The sequence below is a fragment of the Magnolia sinica genome, chromosome 9, assembly GCF_029962835.1.
Source record: "Magnolia sinica isolate HGM2019 chromosome 9, MsV1, whole genome shotgun sequence".
Classification (NCBI taxonomy): domain Eukaryota; kingdom Viridiplantae; phylum Streptophyta; class Magnoliopsida; order Magnoliales; family Magnoliaceae; genus Magnolia; species Magnolia sinica.
The window spans coordinates 5,470,662-5,489,674 of record NC_080581.1 but is presented as its reverse complement, the minus strand read 5'-3'; the positions used below and the strand labels follow the sequence as shown (position 1 = coordinate 5,489,674).

Genomic DNA, 19,013 nt, shown 5'->3' with positions numbered 1-19,013 from the left:
CAGGGTGTCTGCTTTTCCAGTTCCGAAAGCAAGGCTGCCTTTGTGTGCTCAATCAAATTGAATTGGGAAAAGTCCAATTCAACAAAAAAACAATGACCAAATGCAGAACTGGCCTGGCCCCCAAAATTCAATTAATCTTTCAGGCCCAACTTGGATCTGAAACTTGTAGAATTGCATTTGGATGTTTGGTTGTGCATGCCAAATAAAGTGGTAACACCTTCACTTTGATCATTCCTCCATGGAGAATTGAATGCAATGCAATTCAGTTGAATTGAACAACCAAACGCACCCATACCATATGGTAACGGAATCCAAACCTTGCTGCGTCTCATGTCTAGAAGGCCTGGGCCCATTACCTTGTGTCTCTTCACTTTGGAAGAGTGCCCAAATCAGCTAAGGCTTTTGGGTCCCACTCACAACCAATGTTTTAAATATCGTTATCGTGTAATGTATTGCACCCTTGGGATACAAATACACATCTCGTTTATCGCATAGGATATATCAGTTGTATCATGTAATGTATTGTTGTTGCTGGGAAACATGGGAACATTGGGAAATCGGTCAATTTTTTTAATGAATCTTCAAGGATTGTTGAAAAAGACATCAATACACATTTAGAAATCAAAACATTATAAAAATAAAAGTGCACATAATAAGAGTTTCCTTTGTATGAGATCATAATATCAACTGAACTGATGCAAGTATATTCAAAGTCTATTCACATAAATTATAAATGTAAGAAGATATGCATGGAAATATAAGCAATATATTCAAAAGCAAAAGAAGAATCGCTAGATCAGGTTACATACTTGTTTAATTTTGTGTTTGGATAGAAAGATTGCAACTAATTTGCAAGAAATTGAGAAATTTCAATTTTTCTCAATTTTCTGCGACTTGACCCATCTCCCCTAAATCTCGAAATCGAAGCTCCAAATCCATGATTTTTCATGAAAAATATGAAGAATCATATATTTGTAACCATTTGATACTGGTTTAATGTGATTTACAACAAAAACATGGATCGAAAATAAAAAATGCTCATTGGATCAAATAGGTGGGATATATCGGCACTACTTGTGCGTTTCATATCGCAAAGGTGATATATCGTGGGATATATCGGCTGATATCGTTGATATTTAGAACACTGCTCATAACAAGCCACTGATGCTCACAATTGCATCCGTTCCTGAGACACATTCGTCTTCTACAAATGGAAGAGTCTTCCATGCTTTCAATCTCAGTGAGCCACTTCCATTGCCTGCAATGTACAAGATTTAGTGTGTTTGGATGCTCTATCAAATTGAATTGTAATAATTTGCGCCTTAAAAGCAAATAAGGCAGCCTGAGCCATAGTTGTAACACTTGGCCGAGTCAATTCGTCTCAGTGGGAAATTGAACTGAGTCACCATGAAACTCACTGGCGACCTCCACTCAGTTCAGACTCATGCTGACTTGTTGGGTCGGCTAGCCTACTCATCCACTCCACACAACTCAGCATGACTTGAACCGAGTCACTTGCAGAGTTTTTAAATAAAAAAGAGAAATGCCATTGGTGGGATTTGAAGCACCAACCAGACCACAGACACTACCAACAAGCCAAGCAATTATTTTATGATTTTTTTAATTTTTAATTTTATTTATTTTTATTTTTTGCATATTTTTATACTCTTATTGTTATAAGTATCTATTATTAGTGATATATTAATCATAGTATAATATTTAAATATCAAGTCAGCCCGACCCAATTGGCTATTGAGTCGAGTCGGGTTTTCGAGTTTTAAAACTATGGTCAGAGCTGTAAATGTGTATGAGTTACAGGCTTACTGAAGACAAGGAACTCACCTTTGATGCAGTCATCCTTCTCTATGCAAATGGCAGCATAATGAGAACTTGCTAGTTCAAAGAGTGCAAATTTCCAATTGTCTGTGAGGTTTTTGGGATCATCAGAAGCTTCTAGAATTATTTGGGATGCCTGGAAACATAAGCAGAGAATAAAGGAGAAATCTAGAACAAGAGATCGCAATTTACACTGTTCTCTCAGTGAATTAAATGGCGATTGACACCAAAAAGCATGAGGAGCATGTTTGGATATCCGCCAAATTGGATGGGACAGCCTGTCCACTGCCCAATTGCATATGGGAGGAAAACAGAATCCCAGATATCTCATTTTCATACCCATTTGGAAATTAGGGCCCAAATATTCATGTGGGGTAGCATCCCACCATCCACATTCTGGGAACAGGACAAACAATGTCTGGTGCAAAACATACGCGGATATGTACACTGTGCAGACCTTATGTCAGGACACCCAAACAGGCCCTAAAAAAAGCCATCGACAAAAGCACATATGAAGAGTCAGAGAAAGATGGGAGAGTTGACATGAGTGGCATACGTCAGATCTCAATTCCCCTGGATTGTGCATGCCTTCACCACCTCTGAAGCGGATAGTAAAAGCACTAAAAGGTGCAGCCGAGAATCCCCTCCCCAGCGCTTTGACATATGCCTCCTGAAAGTTGATAATTCTTGAAAATTGGAGCATCTTGAAAGCAGTAATCTTGTTGCTTGTACACTTAAGGCCTGTTGGTTGCCACTTTAAAAATGAGCCTATCTTGTTTTAGTTAACCGTAATTATAGAGATGAATTTTTTAGCAGGGATTAAAAACTAATAACCAACCATCAATATAAAGCATGACCTCTAACACATTATTATGGTCATCTAAAACAAGATGAACTCTTTTTTAAGTGGCAACCAAACACGCCATTAATGCTTTGGCTTGCACTCAGATGCTGGACTTGCTCCTAAAACATGCTGGAATTTGAATAATCAAAAATAAAAATAAAAAGAAAAAGAAAAATAAAGAAAGAAAGAAAGAAGAAAAAGAACAAGGAAAAAGAAAGGTGAATTATAAAATTCCCTCCAGCTAGACGTTACATGAATTGACTAAACATCCTATAAACTTGAAGAAATTCAGACATTAAACTCAGGTGATGACATCAAGAGTATAAAGTTAGGTTGGACATAAGAGAGATTGAAGATGTGAAATGTAGCTGGCATTGTAGTATCAATGCCATGTTCCTTGTTTTAGAAAAATGTGGGAGCATACCACCTACAAATTTATCAGGGTGAGTTCCCTGTTCATAGTGAACAGGGAACTTCCTTATTCAGTAACTAATCTGTAAATGTGGGGCCTGTAATTGGTTTATCCAATCCATTGATCTGTTGGTTTGGTTCCCACCATTCCCAAAAAAATCTCTTCATTTGGACGCATCCAACCATCCCATGGTTGGCATGCATATAGATGGTTAAAATGAAATAACCAACAGCCCACACTCAAAGGAAAAATACAAAGATTTGATTGTTAGGATCTTCCAAGTTGGAAGAGTTTTTGGTCATGGTTCATCTATGATGGGGACATCAGATCAATGGCTCGGGTAAACCAATTATGGGCCCCACATGTACAGATTAGGTACAAACAGGGAAGTTCTCCCTATTCGTTAAGAACAGAGAACTCGGCTTCATTTGATCAAAATTGACAAAGAAAACAAATAATTTGCTCATCCATCAGCTACATGATTCCCTTCTATACAAATATCAGAAATAGCAACATCCATGGTATTAATAAGAATGAACCCGCCAACACCAAATCAACCATGGGATCCTACCTCTCCTCTGTCATTTTCCACAATATGCTTAGACTCACATTCTACACAAAGGCTATGAAAGCCTCTCCAAGCAATGCTGAATACCATCTATCAAATCCCAAATGTTAGCCACACTATTCAAATTCCCCTTGTAATAATTCTCAAAGCTAAAACACATTCTCCTTTGTGAAAACACATTCTCCTTTGTGATTTCGAAGAATCCCTCCATCTCCTGCACGGCTGAGATCCCCTCCAGAGGTGCCATTGACATTCAATTTGAACCAGTTTTTATACTTGGACGAAGCATGAAGCGAAGCGTCAACAAATTTGGGTGCTGGAGCAGGGATGCATCCGTTTCAAAATGGTTTCAAATATAAACTGGTAGGAAGCAGGAGCAGAAACATGAGTCTGAAGCACTTTCGAAGTGGGAGCAGCACCTATTTAGAATGATCATGCAAATAAGCCGGTGTTGCTGAGTTGTCATACACACAGTAACAATGACCTTCTTAGTTTTGATTGGAGCCAATGGAATTTGCAGAATTTGCAAGATTTTTTGATTGATGGAACTGCAATCCAAAGAAAATTCTTTATCTTTATGAAGCTGAATATTCCAAACCCAAAACAAAATCTTTTTAATAAGTGAATTGGAAGAGCTGATTTTACCTTCAAATCTTCTTGTGTTTAGCTCCTTCCAAATCTCCCAGATGATAAATGCTGGCAAAATGATCGCTATCCAGCCCATTTGATTAGAACGAGAGCTGCGCTGAAACCAAACCGTGCATCGTTGCAGTAGAGAACCAGCTGTGGAGACAGAATCTCCATAATGAAACTGAAATAGGTCCATACATTCCCAGACAAGATCCCATTACTAAACAAAAGGTCTGCTTATTCAACATTTCAGTTTGGGCAGCAACTATGTCTCAAAGAAATAGAGACACTTCTAATCGTTGCAGTGCTTCATCAACTAGGATTTTCTGGTTAAGACTTCTCCATACATAAAATGATATTTTCAGAGGAACGTCAATACTTGTCCTTCACACCTCACACCACATATCTTGACTCTGCCCCTGCTGATGAATACAATTTTAGGCCAATTTGCAAAAAATCACTTGAAGAGGTTCCATTCCATAGCTGGTGACCCTTAGCATCTGACCTGATGATATTTTTATCTTTAGCTTTCTGAATCACCTCTTGATGAACGTGCTGAGATAACAATTTTCATCCCAAATATCTTCAGGAGATCGCAAATCACTTTCTTAAGTTCACCATATTCTAGCAAATCACTTTCTAAAATTCACTATTGTCTTGCAATGGACTGTTATCTAGCCACACATCATTCCAGAAAGACACATTCCCTTGTCCTATTAACCAAGTGAATTCACTATCATACTTCACTTTATAAGACTAAAGAGTACCACAATCAGACCCATTCAAAAGAATGAGCTGCTTCTTCAATCGATTTATTTTGAATGTATTTGCCGGACGTGAAGTCTCCCCATAGATTATCTTTTATGCAGCTTCCGTAAAAGTTTTAGCTTTAAGGCTTCATCAACATCCATCAGCCTGTGAATGCCAAGGCCACCCTCCTCTAGGAGGTCTAAACAGCTTATCCATCCAAGCTATGCACTGAGGTTCTTTCTGAGTCTGCTCTATCTGGTGCCACTGGTCCACTCACCAGGCGGACTACACATGTATGTGGAACATAGATTATAGGTATTTTTCTAACTGTCCATTTTCCTCATATGAGTGTGTGGCTCGCTTGATGAGTGGATTGGCCTCATTTAGGGCTAGGGCATGTCCGCGATCAGCAGGATTCTCAGTTGCAGTTCCAGCTTCCAATTCAGAGACTGTTAAATCACAAGCCCATTTCATGCATTGTGGATAGCAAATTAGCAATAGCCAAAAGAGAGTGACCCAGCCGTTCAAGGTGCCACCAAGCACCAGTACTAACCCTCAATCCAGATGATGCAACTTCTAAAAAACCATAGTTTTAAGACCCAGTGGCCAAAACTAGGTACTTGGTTGGGTCAACTCGACTCAGCAAGATTACAAGCCAAGTCAGTAAGAAACTCACACCTGAGTTTGACTTGACCTCAACTCAGCAAGACTCATGGAGTTGGCTCATGGACACCACCAAGTCGGCATGACTTGTAGTGACTCAAGCCAAGTCACACGGCCGGTGAACAGTTAAATAGTAAAATACAGGATGTGAGAATCGAACCCATGACCTGACCTAACAAGGGTAATGCCTCCAACCAGCAAGCCAAACACACATTTGTGTTCATTTAGCCTATTTTATGTATGTTCATGATAATATAAATATTTTTGAAAATTTCAGAATTACAACTATTTTTAATTTAATTATTAGACACTGAATAAAGTCAAGTAAAGACTTGGTCGAGTTTTCGAGTCGATTCAACCTGACTAAACATCAAGTCAAGTTTTCGAGTTTTTATACTATGTGATCAACTTGAGATCATAGTAGCACATGGCATGGGAATTGGGATGCTCATACAAAGACAAGAAATGAAACCCACTTGAAAAGTATACTATTTACAGAAAACATGACCATCGAGATCATCATGGATACAAAAGTATATGAAATAATAAATATCAACTTCCAAAAACCTCACTTACCTTGAGGGTCCATAATTTAATGAACTCTTGCCGTTGAATCTCAGGGTCTGAGAAAGCTTGCAAGTAATCCACTTCATGGCGAGAGAAGTAACGTCGAGCAAAAGACAAGATATTGTTCCTTAATTTCCGTTGCTTTTCTTCTACATCAATGCCAATCTACAGTAGGAAAGGGAACTGCCAAAGTCAAAAGTGGTGCCTCTTTATAGGAACACTTACAAAACTACAACAGAAGATGTGAATATGACTGTCATATAAACCGGAGATTTAGTGCAGTTAATGAGAAGGATTGGAATGCTACAGGCACATCCACAGCTACGCCACACGCAATCAAGGAAGAGGTATGTGAGAGATTGAAATGCAAGGCTGGCGGGTCCCAATTATCAAAGTGTTGCCACTCTACCTATTCACATGTGCAAGGTATGTCATGACTCATGTTACATTTTAAACAAAATCCAGCTTCATTAAAAAGAAGAAGAAGAAGAAGTAGAAGAAGAAGAATAAGAAGAATAAAAAGAAGAACGGAAAAGAAAATGGCTGACTAAAACAGGAAAAAATAAAATCAATGCAGAAAATGAAAGACACATTTGACAGTTTACCCATATGTTAAGTATCTATGAGCTACCTCTGGCTTCCCATAATTATTCTTCCTGAAGTTCAACGATCTTGGATGAAGTTGCTGATTTGTATCTGATCTAATACCAAACAAGAGTAGCTATCAGAAATCAAATATATACATGTCAACAGCAGTTTTATAAAATGTTTAGCAGCCTCCTGTTAATACAGGCAGTTTGTTTACCTGTAACTTGCTGTCAATATCATCTGAATAGATCCACTGTATATTTACAGTGAGGAACGATCGCATGCACCCCAGTGTGCACTAAGGTAATGTTCACCACCGTCACACGTACTAAGCTGTCATGTGTGTAGATGATCCAAGTGGTTCATAAGTGGCTGTACCACCAAGATCATCAGAAGCAAAAATCGTGCTAGTCCACCCAACAAGTGGGCCACCCTATAGAAAAGGCAAAGGACAGTTTAAATCAGGCCTTTCAACATTCCAATTCATTTGTTCATGCAACCCACATATGAGTGGACTTGCCTGATTTTCTACAAGTATCATCAAGGTGGTTCTTACCTCATGCACAGCTTAGATATATGTGACCATTCACCCTAGTAATTGCATATATAAGCCTTTATATTGATACATGAAAAGATAAAAAAAGTTACCATTTCGAACGTGCAAGATGCCATTTCCGCCCATCAGATCATGAAGGATCATGGACCAAACAAAACAGCATTCTCGAGAGTTCCACGAGTAACAATCTTAATACTAGGGGGTGTGGCATGTGTGACGCATGTGAAGAGAGGAAGAGAGAGATCACTGGAGAAAGAAAATAGGCACCTAAAGTTTTGGGGATTGAAAACGTTACGGGGAGAGGTTCCATTTGCATGTGAAATCTAAGCCGTCCGTCAGGCTGCTTAGATTCAATGGTGGGAAACCCATCACTAGAGCTGGACACAAACCAAGCTAGCTCGGTTAGCTTGCTTGACTTGGCTCGGTTAAGATTGACTCGAAAGTTGGGTTCGGATCGAGCTGAGCTGTTTTTTTTATTTTTTTATTTTTTTAAAGCTCGAAAAAAATTTGAGCTGGCCCAAGCTCGGCTCGATTTATAATTTATATATATACAGACATACATATATGTGTGTGTGTGTGTGTGTGTGTGTGTGTACAATCGAAAAAAAAACACCCGCCCAATACATTCACTATATGATCCTAGCCGTTACTGTCCCCTATGCCTAAATTTCCACATGCATTTAGTCAAGTGGGCAACATGTATATGAGAAATGGATTACCAGGAAAGTAACAACCACTCACAACCTGCACTCAACTTGCATGTTTTCCTCACCGTTCTCCTCTGATGACATGACGGAGCATCCCGAATCCGGCACATGTGACATGTTAGCATGTGCAGTGCGCCATGTTTGGTGCTTGAAGAAAGGTGTGTTTGGAATCAATACTCCTCACTCGCACCGTTACAAAAAACTCCTATTTTGAGGAAAATCGATGGATTGCTTCCGTCCATCTCTCAACTCACATTTCCTCAAAAATTGACATTTTAGTCCAAAGTTTTGTTATTTCAGTACCGTCTTCTCCTCCAAAAATCTTCCCACCTTTTGTGAGATTTTTCAGCCCCAGAAGATTCTTTGAGCTTCCATTTCCTTCTTTTTCAACAAAAACCCATCTCCCCTTCAAACAGAAGAACTCAAAAAATGCCATTTTAGCCAAATTCGGAACAATTTTCTTGAAAAAATTCTTTTTAGAACTTGAGCACCCTTCATGACTTCCATTTCAGCTTGCTTTACAAAATAGCTATAGGCTTGAACTCGGCTCAAGCTGGCCCGAGCTACTAACTCAACCGAGCTGAGCTGGCCACTATGGCTCGAGGGCCGAGCTGAGCTGAACTCAAGTTGAGGTAGGCTGCTGGCCGAACCGAGCCGAGTTGTGCCAAGCTCAACTCGGTTCGGCTTGGTGTCTAGCTCTGCCCATCACTACTTTTTCTAGGGTTGTGACCCACTCAAGTTTTAGATCTGCCTAGTTTTCGGGCTAACGTCCTGGCATGAGGGGACATAATAGATGTACAGAGTGAATTTCTTAGAGCCATCATGATTCTCCCCACTCTTTTTATTGCATGGATCCCTGGTCTTACCATTGGCTTGAATTGATCATTAATGACAGGAGTATGTGCATTCTTTATTAAAAGACAAGCAAAATGTCTTTACTTGCTGAATTCAGTGGATTCTTACTTACTAGCATGGACCATGCCGAATTTAGCCGATTTCGGCGGATATTCTGGGTTGATTTCAAATCAAGTGGACCATGCCGAATTTAGTGGATTATTGCTTACTAGCATGGCACGGCATCAACCTTCCAAGTATCAAGTAGTCTCTTTGGAGAATGTCTTTAGTCACCATATGGTGGGTGGTTTGGTAGGAAAGGAATGCTAGGTGCTTTGACAACTCCATAGAGTCAGTGGATATTGCCGCCTTAAGAGTCAGATTGTTGATCTCTGAGTGGACAGTGTCCAACCTCAATATCGAGGGATGTAATCTAGATTTCTTTGGCTGTTTAGCTGGGTCGATGTCTCGGCACCCTTGGCTCTCTTTTTGTTTTGCCATTTTTGGGCTTTGCCCTTGATAAATTTGTTGCCTTTCAAAAAAGAAAAAGAAAAAAGAAAAGACAAGCAAAATCAAGTAGGAAGATATTGAGCAAAGAATAGGACTGTACATCTTGCAAGTGTAGATCGCACCAAGACACGAGCTAGCAGCGCCCTTTTCCGAAGCTTGTCGTCTTTCATGCAAGAAACATCATCTCTTTCACTGGTTGATAGCAGATCCATATATTGATTCAAGAGGGATGGTTGTTGCACCTCATCAGGTACAATATACCAAAAATGGGTCTCTCTGCAGATGAAAGAAATTACCAATCAGTTTATGAAATTTATCAATCGTGATAATTACTAGTAGAAAGTGGAGAGATTGAAGGGAAGGCATTAGCCCAAAAGACTAACATGAGAGCAACATATGCTGCTCCACGGGAGTGAGTAAACGAATAACATGCACGCACAATTACATATATTTTCTTATATTACTAAGTTGGTGTTATGCACCTATCAACTTAAATGATTGCACATGGGTCCTCAAGATTGTCCATAACTCATAATGTATTTGATTTTTGAGCAAGAATAAAAGAGTGGTAATTTGTCCTCCACCCCAACATCCCGCTGTTTAACTGACCAAATTGAGATTTTGAGGGTTGCATGGAGGTCTTGTGATGTACACTTTTGAAAAATTGATAGTTCAGTTTCATCATCTACTGAGCATGCTGCCCAACAACTTGCCATTTTACTGCATCTAATTGAGATTTGAGGCTTGCATGGAGGTCTTCTAGTGTTCCTTTATAGACCCATTGGCAGTTCAGTTCCATATCCATGGAACATGGTGTCTGTCAAACTTTTAGTTATCATTTAGAACCTGTGATGTAATAATCTATAAAAAAATTTTTGAAATGGATGACTTGTGAATCCTAAAATACATCCTTCTTATAGAAGTGTACACAAATACAAGATACTCAAAGCTTACACTTCATGGATATGTCTTTGACGTGCTAAATATGAAGTGGCATGCAGAACAAGCCCATACTTTGTTCTTGTAAAACTGAACATGAAGTAAACAAGTTCAAGTAGGGAACCTAGGTGATAATCCCATCGAAGGTCACTAGCTAGCAAGTGTTGTTGAAGTTGACTCAAGAAATGAGATTTAATGGATTAAGTCAAGCTCCATGGAAGCTAGCTAGTGTTGTTGATGTAGCGATTGAACTCTATGCAAGTATTCTGGCCTCAATTTGTGATGCAGGACAATTAACCACTTGCTCTAAAAGCTCGAACTGTTAAAGTATGGCGAATTAATCCTTTTATCTCATAGCCCAGGCCCCACATCGCATGGGTTAGGACCTCGGCTGAACCCCCCTCGTGGGCCCCAAATCACACAGATACCGCCACACACGAGCTGCCCACCCCGAGTTTGTCCTCACATCCTACAGGCTACCTCACTCGAGCTCGGTGTGAAATGCACATTAATCACCCCTGGTGAGGAGTCTCGAACACGAAACCCCCTGCTCTGATCCAATTTGATGCAAGACAATTAAGCACTTGCTCTAAAAGCTCGAACTGTTAAAGCATGACGAATTAATCCTTTTATCTCATAGCTCAGGCCCCACATCGCATGGGTTAGGACCTCGGCCAAACCCCCTCGTAGGCCCCAAATCACACGGGTACCGCCTCACATGGGCCGCCCACCCCGAGTGTGTCCCCGCATCCCACAGGCTACCCCACTCGAGCCCGGTATGAAATGCGCATTAATCACCCCCGGTGAGGAGTCTCGAACACAAGACTTCCTCCGTGGGCCCCAAATCACATGGGTCACCCACCCCGAGTGTGTCCCCACATCCCACGGGCTACCCCACTCGAGCCCATGTGAAAATGCCCCTGCATTAATTTGTCATGTCCTAAGATCTGCTAATACCAGGGCAGATACACTAGCGAAGGATGGAGTTCACCTGGCTGTGTCAGTGTTTTCTGATTGAAGGCAGTTATTACTGTCTACTCTCTCTCTCTCTCTCTCTCTCTAAAATTCCAATGCTCTTCATCAATAAAATAAAACAAAATTCTCATCGAAGCTCACTAGTTATTGCTATGTAATTCCTTGTTGAGGAGTATGGATTGAATGGAGCAACCACGGGTTACCAGTTGTTGCGAGTCCACTTGCTAAAGCGGACTACAAGGCTATTGCAGTTGCAAAAAGTAGTGCACTTCAAATACCTATAACAAAACAACCTACTAGACACTATGAAAAACATAATAATCTCTACACCCCCTTTCATGGGATCACCTCCTTAATTAGTGCCACTTTGAGGGGGCAGTTGCCACTTAGAGGATCTACCTATCTCCTTACAAGAACTAACAAATTTTCCCCCTATCTATCTCCTACAAGAAACCAACAAATTTATAAACACACAACATGATTGGAAAGATAATCCCAACATCTACCTAACCAAAAGCCACGACAACCACATTTTAGCTTTCGAAACATTCTCAAAATAATATAAAAAAGTCATTATTAACAAGATACTCTTTGATGAAATCAACCTATGTAATAGACTAGTGGATAGCACTTGATTGTAATCAACCTCTGTAATAGTTTATTATCACTCTTGTGGGAGTTTGTGCTCTCATCAGCGGTCCCAAGCCTGGATAAAAGAGGGTTGAGTCAAGTTGGCAGCTGGAGTCAAATTTTTGCCAAAACTTTCATCATGAATCTAGCCATGCTTTATGGAACAGAATGTTGGGCAGTTAAGGAACAACATGTTCATAGAATGGGTGTGGCTAAAATGATGATGTCAAGATGAATGTAGCAAGATAAGAAAGGACAAAATTGGAAATGAATGCATTTGAGGGAACTTAGGTGTAGCACCAATAGGTAATCAGATAAGGGAAAGTATACCTAGATGGTTTGGTCATGTGCAGCGGAGACCAAAAGCCACACCCAATTAGGAGTGAGTTGGTGCAAGTTGAAGGCTCTAAAAGCGCAAGGGGAAGGCCTGTAAGGACATGGGTGGAGGTAGTAAGAGAAGATTTGATGACTTATGGTCTAACTGAAGTTATGGCCCTTGATAGAGTAGGATGGTGTAACAAGATTAATGTAGCTGGCCAAAATAAGTTGGGATAAGGCTTAGATGATGATGACGACGACAAGATAACTCGAACAGATATTTTGGAGAAGAAAAAAATGCCAAAAGAGAATCTATCAACTAAATCCAACAATGATCCCAACTTATCTTGTACATAGAGTTGCAATTGGGTGTTATCTGGAGTTTTGACACAGTGGATGGTCCAAGCAAGCAATCTAGATCGTCGATTTTGTCCAACTCAATCATTGTGTCACATTGACCCAATGATCCCATCCATCCAAATGTTTGCCTTTTGTAGTTAGGCATTTTCCCAGCCAGCAGCCGCAAATAGGATGGTTGGAATCATTGGGTCAAAATAATTCACGAGAACAACATGCAATCCAAAGTTGGAGCCCACTGAATGGACGGATCATATTGACGATTGGGCTTCTTTTGCTATGAACATTTTAGACCGTCCCTATTTTTCATCAAATGGACTGGATCCTCTAGTCGAAGTGATTCTTGCACAGTAGCCCATAAAAATTTGGGCTAAATTTAAATCAAGCTGATATTTGTTTTTAACCTTCACCCAGGTTTTCCCGACCTTATCAACAGGTTGGATGGAAAATTAACATTACGGAGATATTATGCTGGGCCATAGGAAGTTTTTAATGGTGGGGATGGTGGGGTGTTCTATCACCACTGAACCATCGATTGCATTGCCTATGTGCCCAAATGCAACTCAACTACCCTCCACTAATAAATGGGTCATAGCACTGTAACATTCTCCATGAATTGCTAGTTACGATCAACACATATGGTGTGTTTTGAATGCAATCGAATTGAATTACAAATACAGATACTATTCCGATAAAGACAAATAGGCCAAACTGTAGTTTTCTACCTTAGCACTCGTATTCACCGTCTCAGCTCCAAATTGCAATTTGAGTGCTAAGAAACACAGCTTCTTTTTTGTTATTTCCTCTTGACAGAATTGAAAATCTCGCTATCCACTTCAGTTGTGTATCCAAACACATCACTATATAGCATGATGTGAAAATCAAAGCCGTTCTAATCCCGCCTATTGCAGCTAAGCAGGGGACATCACAATCGAGTAGAGGAATGCTACACGTACTACGTCAAAGATCTGTGCAGTTAACTCCTCGAGGTGCACATGGCAAACATGTGGTGATCGGGACCATTGATCTGATCGACCACAGGACAGGATGAATGGTCTAGAAGCCAGATATTGCAGCAATCAGATGCTCCAACTGTTCCTTTTACAGGCCACAGATCAGATGGCTACGACAGTCACTCCCTTTGATTTTTTAGGATATGGTCTACAAACGTGATGGCCCACCAGAACAACGGCTCCAATCAACAAACGTTCGCCACGAGCTCCGTGAGGAGGGTGATGGATATAAGTTCTATGCAGCGCATGCTGCATACTACCATACCTATCGAGAGAACATCTGACAAATAATGTGAAGAAAAGAAGAAATCAGATGCGCGCAAATACCTTGGTCGTGGTAGTGGAATCGGAGCTAACAGAGATGGAGAAGCTAACCACTTCCGAGCAGAAATCATCGGAAAAATTATTTTCCTCTCTCTGGAACTCGATTTTTTTTTTTCCAACAACAACCCCACGCAAATTACGTATTTACCCTCGCAATTCAGGGCCGTAGTAGGGGCAAAATCGTAATTCGGGATGACGCCGGCGCACGAATGGGATCGTAGGATGTTAACAAAGCCGAGGAATTGACAGCAGAGTCACCGCCTTGAGGGAGAGAGAAAGGGGGCTGCCGAAGAATGACGGAGACCGCAATGCCTACCGTTGAAAACGGTGGGGATTGAACATCTACCGTTGAAAACTTCTTGGGAGGCCACAGAAGATTTGGATCAAGATGATATTTGTGGTTTCCCTTCATCCAGATCCGTGTGATCTCATCAACAGGTTAGATGACTAATAAACGTAACTGTGGGCCCTAGGAAGGTCTCAACGGTGGACATTATTATTACCACTGTTTTCCTATGGTGTGGTCCACTTGAGTTTCAGATAATTTTCAATTGTCGTCCCATGCACTCAAATGAGATGGAAAAACGATTGGACGGCGTGGATAAAATACACACACCACGGTGGACCCCACAGAGTACTTGAGCCGCTTGGCGACGTGGTGTTGGGCTCCTCACGCAATCCGCGCCCACGGTCGAGGTGGTGTTGGCCATCGTGCACACGCCGCGATGTATTGTTTTATCCAAACCGTTCATCCGTTTTTTCAACTAATTTAACTATCGTGGCACCAAAAATAAAACAGATCAAAAGTTCAGGTGGACCACATCGCAGGAAACAGCGGTGATTGAATGCCCACCATTAAAAGCTTCGTGGGAGTCATAAAGTTTTAAATCAAGCTGATATTTGTGTGTTACCTTCATCTAAGTTTGTATGGCCTTATCAACAAGTTGGATGGGAAATAAACACTATAACCGCCCTTAAAATGGCCCTAGAAAGGTTTCAACGGTGGATGTTATTATCCCCACTGTTTATTGTGGTGTGGTCCACTTGAGCTCACGATCTGGATCATTTTTTGAAATGTGCCCTTCAATGAGCTGGAAAAACAGGTGGAGAGCGTGGATATAAAATACATACATCACGGTGGGCCCAACAGCACCCAACACCACCTAACTGTCACCCAATCCCTGATCTACAAGCATCCAAGCAGACCATAGATCGCTGGTCGCTGCAGATGAACGGCTTGGATGGTCACTTGGGCAGAAGGGGATAACAGATATTCGCTTGTTGGTGGTTGGAATTGAACCAACCCGGGGCTGGCTTCGGCATGCTGGGAGGAATGACATGTCCTCGACCCGAGGACAAACCCACCCAGTATACTTGGTTTCAGTTTATACAAGCGGGTCCCACAGTTCAGCAATCCAGACCGTTGGACTTCTGGGATTTACTATGGATGGGTCATATTTCAAACGTTCCCAGATTAGAAAATCCTAACCGTCAATTTGGTACTCTTTTCAGTTGAATGGAACACTTCGTTTAATTTCTGTACTATCTAATTGTAGCTATGGATTGAGAATCCTATACAGGGGAGTTTTGAGGGCATGGTTCATCCGAAGTCAGGTCCTACAGATCAATGGTCTAGATCACTGGAACATGATCTAGCTTGTACAAATGAAAACCCGAGTATACCATGCACGTCCTCGTGTGGAAGGTAGTACAGCTCCTAATTATTCCACAGCGAGAAAAGTGCAATTTCACTCGACCCACGCGGGACACAACTAACACGTGTGCAACTCGTGAGCCTTTCATCAGGCTATCTGATACCGTACTTAAGACTCGCCTGATGAACGGTTCTGATCTTACACAAGTGCAACTTGTTTCCCACGTTGAGGCAAACGGTACTCGAGCGAGTGCACTTTGCATTTTTCCGACAAAAAACACTGTTCTCTTGGTGGGCCAACTAATCTGTGAGGAATATATGATACACAACCAGAGGATATGAATAATATACTCGAATTTATGTTTCTATGAGTGGGCCTTATATTTCAGTGATCCAGACCGTTTATCTGATGCAATCCCTCACGGATGGACGTATTATCATACAAAAAAAATCTCATTCGCCCATATTTTTTAATTGAATGTGAACGAGAATTATATTCTCTTGTTAACTGTCTATTTGCAAGCTAATAATCAAACGGTCATGATTTTAGTACAGAGGAGGCTTTGGAGGAATGGTCCATCCACGATGGAGAGTACCAGACAAACCAATTGTCTGGATCATGGGCCCCGCTCGTACAAACGTAAAAACGGAGAATGCTATCTATCGTAATTCCATAGTCCCGCAGACTACGAAAAATCGCATCATCAAACGAGATGCTTCTCCTTAACGCCATGGCGTGTCTCATATCGGGGAATTAATTTAATACTCTGGGAGCGCATGACGCTTGATACGCTGTCACCATTTTTTTTTTTCGTACATGACATATATTAACTCAAATTAAACAAATTAAATAGTGTGAAACACTGTTTATAATTCAGAGTCCTATGATCAGATTGATTGTTCGATCATACCAAGTGATTTTTGGACTTTTTTTTTTTTTTTTTTTGTAGAGAAAGGATCATTGGATTTTTCATTTTTACCTGTCCAATAAATATCCACCAATCCAATATTCAGATAAATCCATTATCTCAATTTTTGGTTCATGATACATCTTAACTGGGACCAATAATTTAAGACATCTTAGCTTCGATTTCTTCCATTCCGTTTATGCAATTTTGGAAAAATGTCTAAGTGCCTGCGTATCATCTTCCACACTACTCCAGTGTACCAAAGTTTTTCTCTTTCTCAGGTTTCGTAATTCAAGAGTAGGTCCAAAGCCAAAGCGCGCCATCACGTGGGTGTCATTTTCATCAGTCCGGGCTTTACTCCCACTGAGACATGGAATGCTAAACTGCGCTGGGGGCGCCAAACACCAACCGAGCCCAATCTTTAATTTAAAACTATCCCAGCCGGCCGATCAACGACCATAGCATCTATACACGTGGCATCTGTGTATCTCAATCTAAACCATCCAAATCTTAAGGAATATTGTAGATCGTTCATAGCATGATATTCATGAGTATCCCACTTTTCAAATTTGTGGCCATTAAATGGACGGTGAAAATGAAAAAATCAACTGTTTAAATTCTATAAATCAAAATCAATTATAAAACCAGCATTTTCTGATCAATATGATTTAGGACTGTGGCCCACATACATTTTCCCCATAATTTGGATGGTTTGGATTGCGCTTCAATTGCAACACATACACAGCAGCCACGTACACTCTCGCGATCGTCCTACTCTGCTAGAGTATGAAAGTTTTTGAGAAATTTACGACTGTACGACCCATTTATGGCTCAATTAGGAGACCACGCCCACCTTATTTTCCCTTGCGAGAATACGCCCCAGCTGTACGGATGGCTTGCCAAAGGTCGAAAATGCCCTGCTTGTTACTTAAAGCGGATCGGCCGCTGCCCGAAAACGAGCGCTGACGCTCCTCGAACTCCGGGTTACACGAACGGTTCAAAAGAGATCAACGTGACATGGGCCCCACAGTTATGTATTTATTATATCCACAACGTTCATCCATATTTCGAGATCATTTCGGAGCATTATCCAAACAAAAAAAATCATATACAAAGAGCAACTGGACCACACCACAAAGAGTAGCAGAAAATTGATTTTCACTGTCGAAACTTTTGTAGGGCCCGCCATAGCATTTATTTTCCATCCAATCTATTCATAATGTCACAAAGACCTAGATGAAGAGGAAAAAAAAATTTATGGGACCCCTAAAAGGGTTTCAATGGTAGACGTTCAATCTTCCGCTGGCTTTTACGGTGTGGTCCACTTGATAGCTAAATCTATCTTATTTTTCTTCCCAAGTGTTAGTACGAGTTCGCCAAATAGATGGACGGTTTGGATATAACACATACCTCATAAAAGGACCCACAAAGGTGGTGGGGATTACAACAAGAAAAAAAAAAAAAAAAGCCTTGCATTTATGGCTACGGATTATAACTGTAGCGATAACTGCAGCTAATGCTTTTTCAATACGTCCTCTACTATGCATCGAAGGTCTTTCGATATGTACTTCGATATATCGAATGTCTTTCGATTAATCGAAAAAGGTCCAAAACTGTCCAGCAAGTTTGCATAAAAAATCCTGCAATTTTCGATTAATCGAAGTGTATTTGATATGTATCGAAGATATAGCTACAGATTATAGCCGTAGCCATAACTACAGTCCGTAAAATTCTATACAAATTTTTTTAGTTTTTTATTTTTAATTTTTTACATGGAAAACTTTATTCTACCTACAATTTTCTTTAATACATATTTATATAAATATGTATATATAAGCATATAAAAAAAATTCTCTCTTTTTTTTCATTTATTTCTCTATTCATTTAACGAGAATATCTTCTAAGCCAAAATTAGTTACTTGATGTACCCTATATGATTTTGGGGTAGGAGAAGCTACTTTAGCTAACTAACCTAGTTATTTTCCAAGATTCCATCAGGTCGATGGTCGAAAATCCATTTCATTCACTTTGCGGTCAATTTCAATCAGTTCGTGGTCATTTCTATGCATTTTACCGTCAATTCCCTCCACTTCACGGACAATTCCATGCATTTCACGGTCATCTCAAACTATTCTGTGTTGATTCACGGTCATTGAGAGGCATTTCACGGTCAATTCGCTTCAATTCATGGGAATGATCATGGTTTGAAGTGAATTGACTGCGAAATGCATGCAAATGAACTTGAAGTAAAGGGAATTGACCGCGAAATGCCTCGAAACGACCGTGAATCAACACCGAATTATTTGGGATGACCGCGAAATGCATGGGAATGATCATGGTTTGAAGCAATTTGACCGCGAAATGCATGTAAATGACCGTGAAGTGAGGGGAATTGACCGCGAAATGCCTCGAAACGACTGTAAATCAACA

At 40.5% G+C, this 19,013-nt stretch overlaps 1 protein-coding gene across 5 annotated transcripts; it reads right to left on the bottom strand.

The window, feature by feature from the left end:
• Positions 1 to 704: 704 nt before the first annotated feature.
• On the bottom strand, positions 705 to 14,311 carry LOC131256737 (uncharacterized). Of its 5 annotated transcripts, XM_058257762.1 has the most exons (8): positions 14,025 to 14,311; positions 9,566 to 9,741; positions 6,902 to 6,966; positions 6,578 to 6,679; positions 6,280 to 6,435; positions 2,393 to 2,506; positions 1,843 to 1,972; positions 705 to 1,258 (listed from the first exon to the last, which is right to left on the bottom strand). In XM_058257762.1, the coding sequence occupies exons 1-8, from the start codon at positions 14,090 to 14,092 to the stop codon at positions 1,149 to 1,151; spliced, it is 921 nt and encodes a 306-aa protein (XP_058113745.1). In that variant the 5' UTR covers positions 14,093 to 14,311; the 3' UTR covers positions 705 to 1,148. The 5 variants fall into 5 exon arrangements, with proteins under 5 accessions (XP_058113745.1, XP_058113746.1, XP_058113748.1 ...); XM_058257763.1 differs by lacking the exon at positions 6,578 to 6,679; XM_058257765.1 differs by lacking the exon at positions 9,566 to 9,741 and having other exon boundaries at positions 6,902 to 6,971.
• Between the last annotated feature and the right edge of the window lie 4,702 nt (positions 14,312 to 19,013).

Bases quoted from the DNA above. Each gene is read 5' to 3' on its own strand.
- LOC131256737 (XM_058257762.1), bottom strand. From the start codon at position 14,092: ATGATTTCTGCTCGGAAGTGGTTAGCTTCTCCATCTCTGTTAGCTCCG. The intron at 6,680-6,901 runs GTAGCTCATAGA...ACATGTGAATAG, and splicing joins ATAATTATGGGAAGCCAGAG to GTAGAGTGGCAACACTTTGA. The intron at 1,973-2,392 runs GTATGCCACTCA...TTATGTTTCCAG, and splicing joins CAGGGGAATTGAGATCTGAC to GCATCCCAAATAATTCTAGA.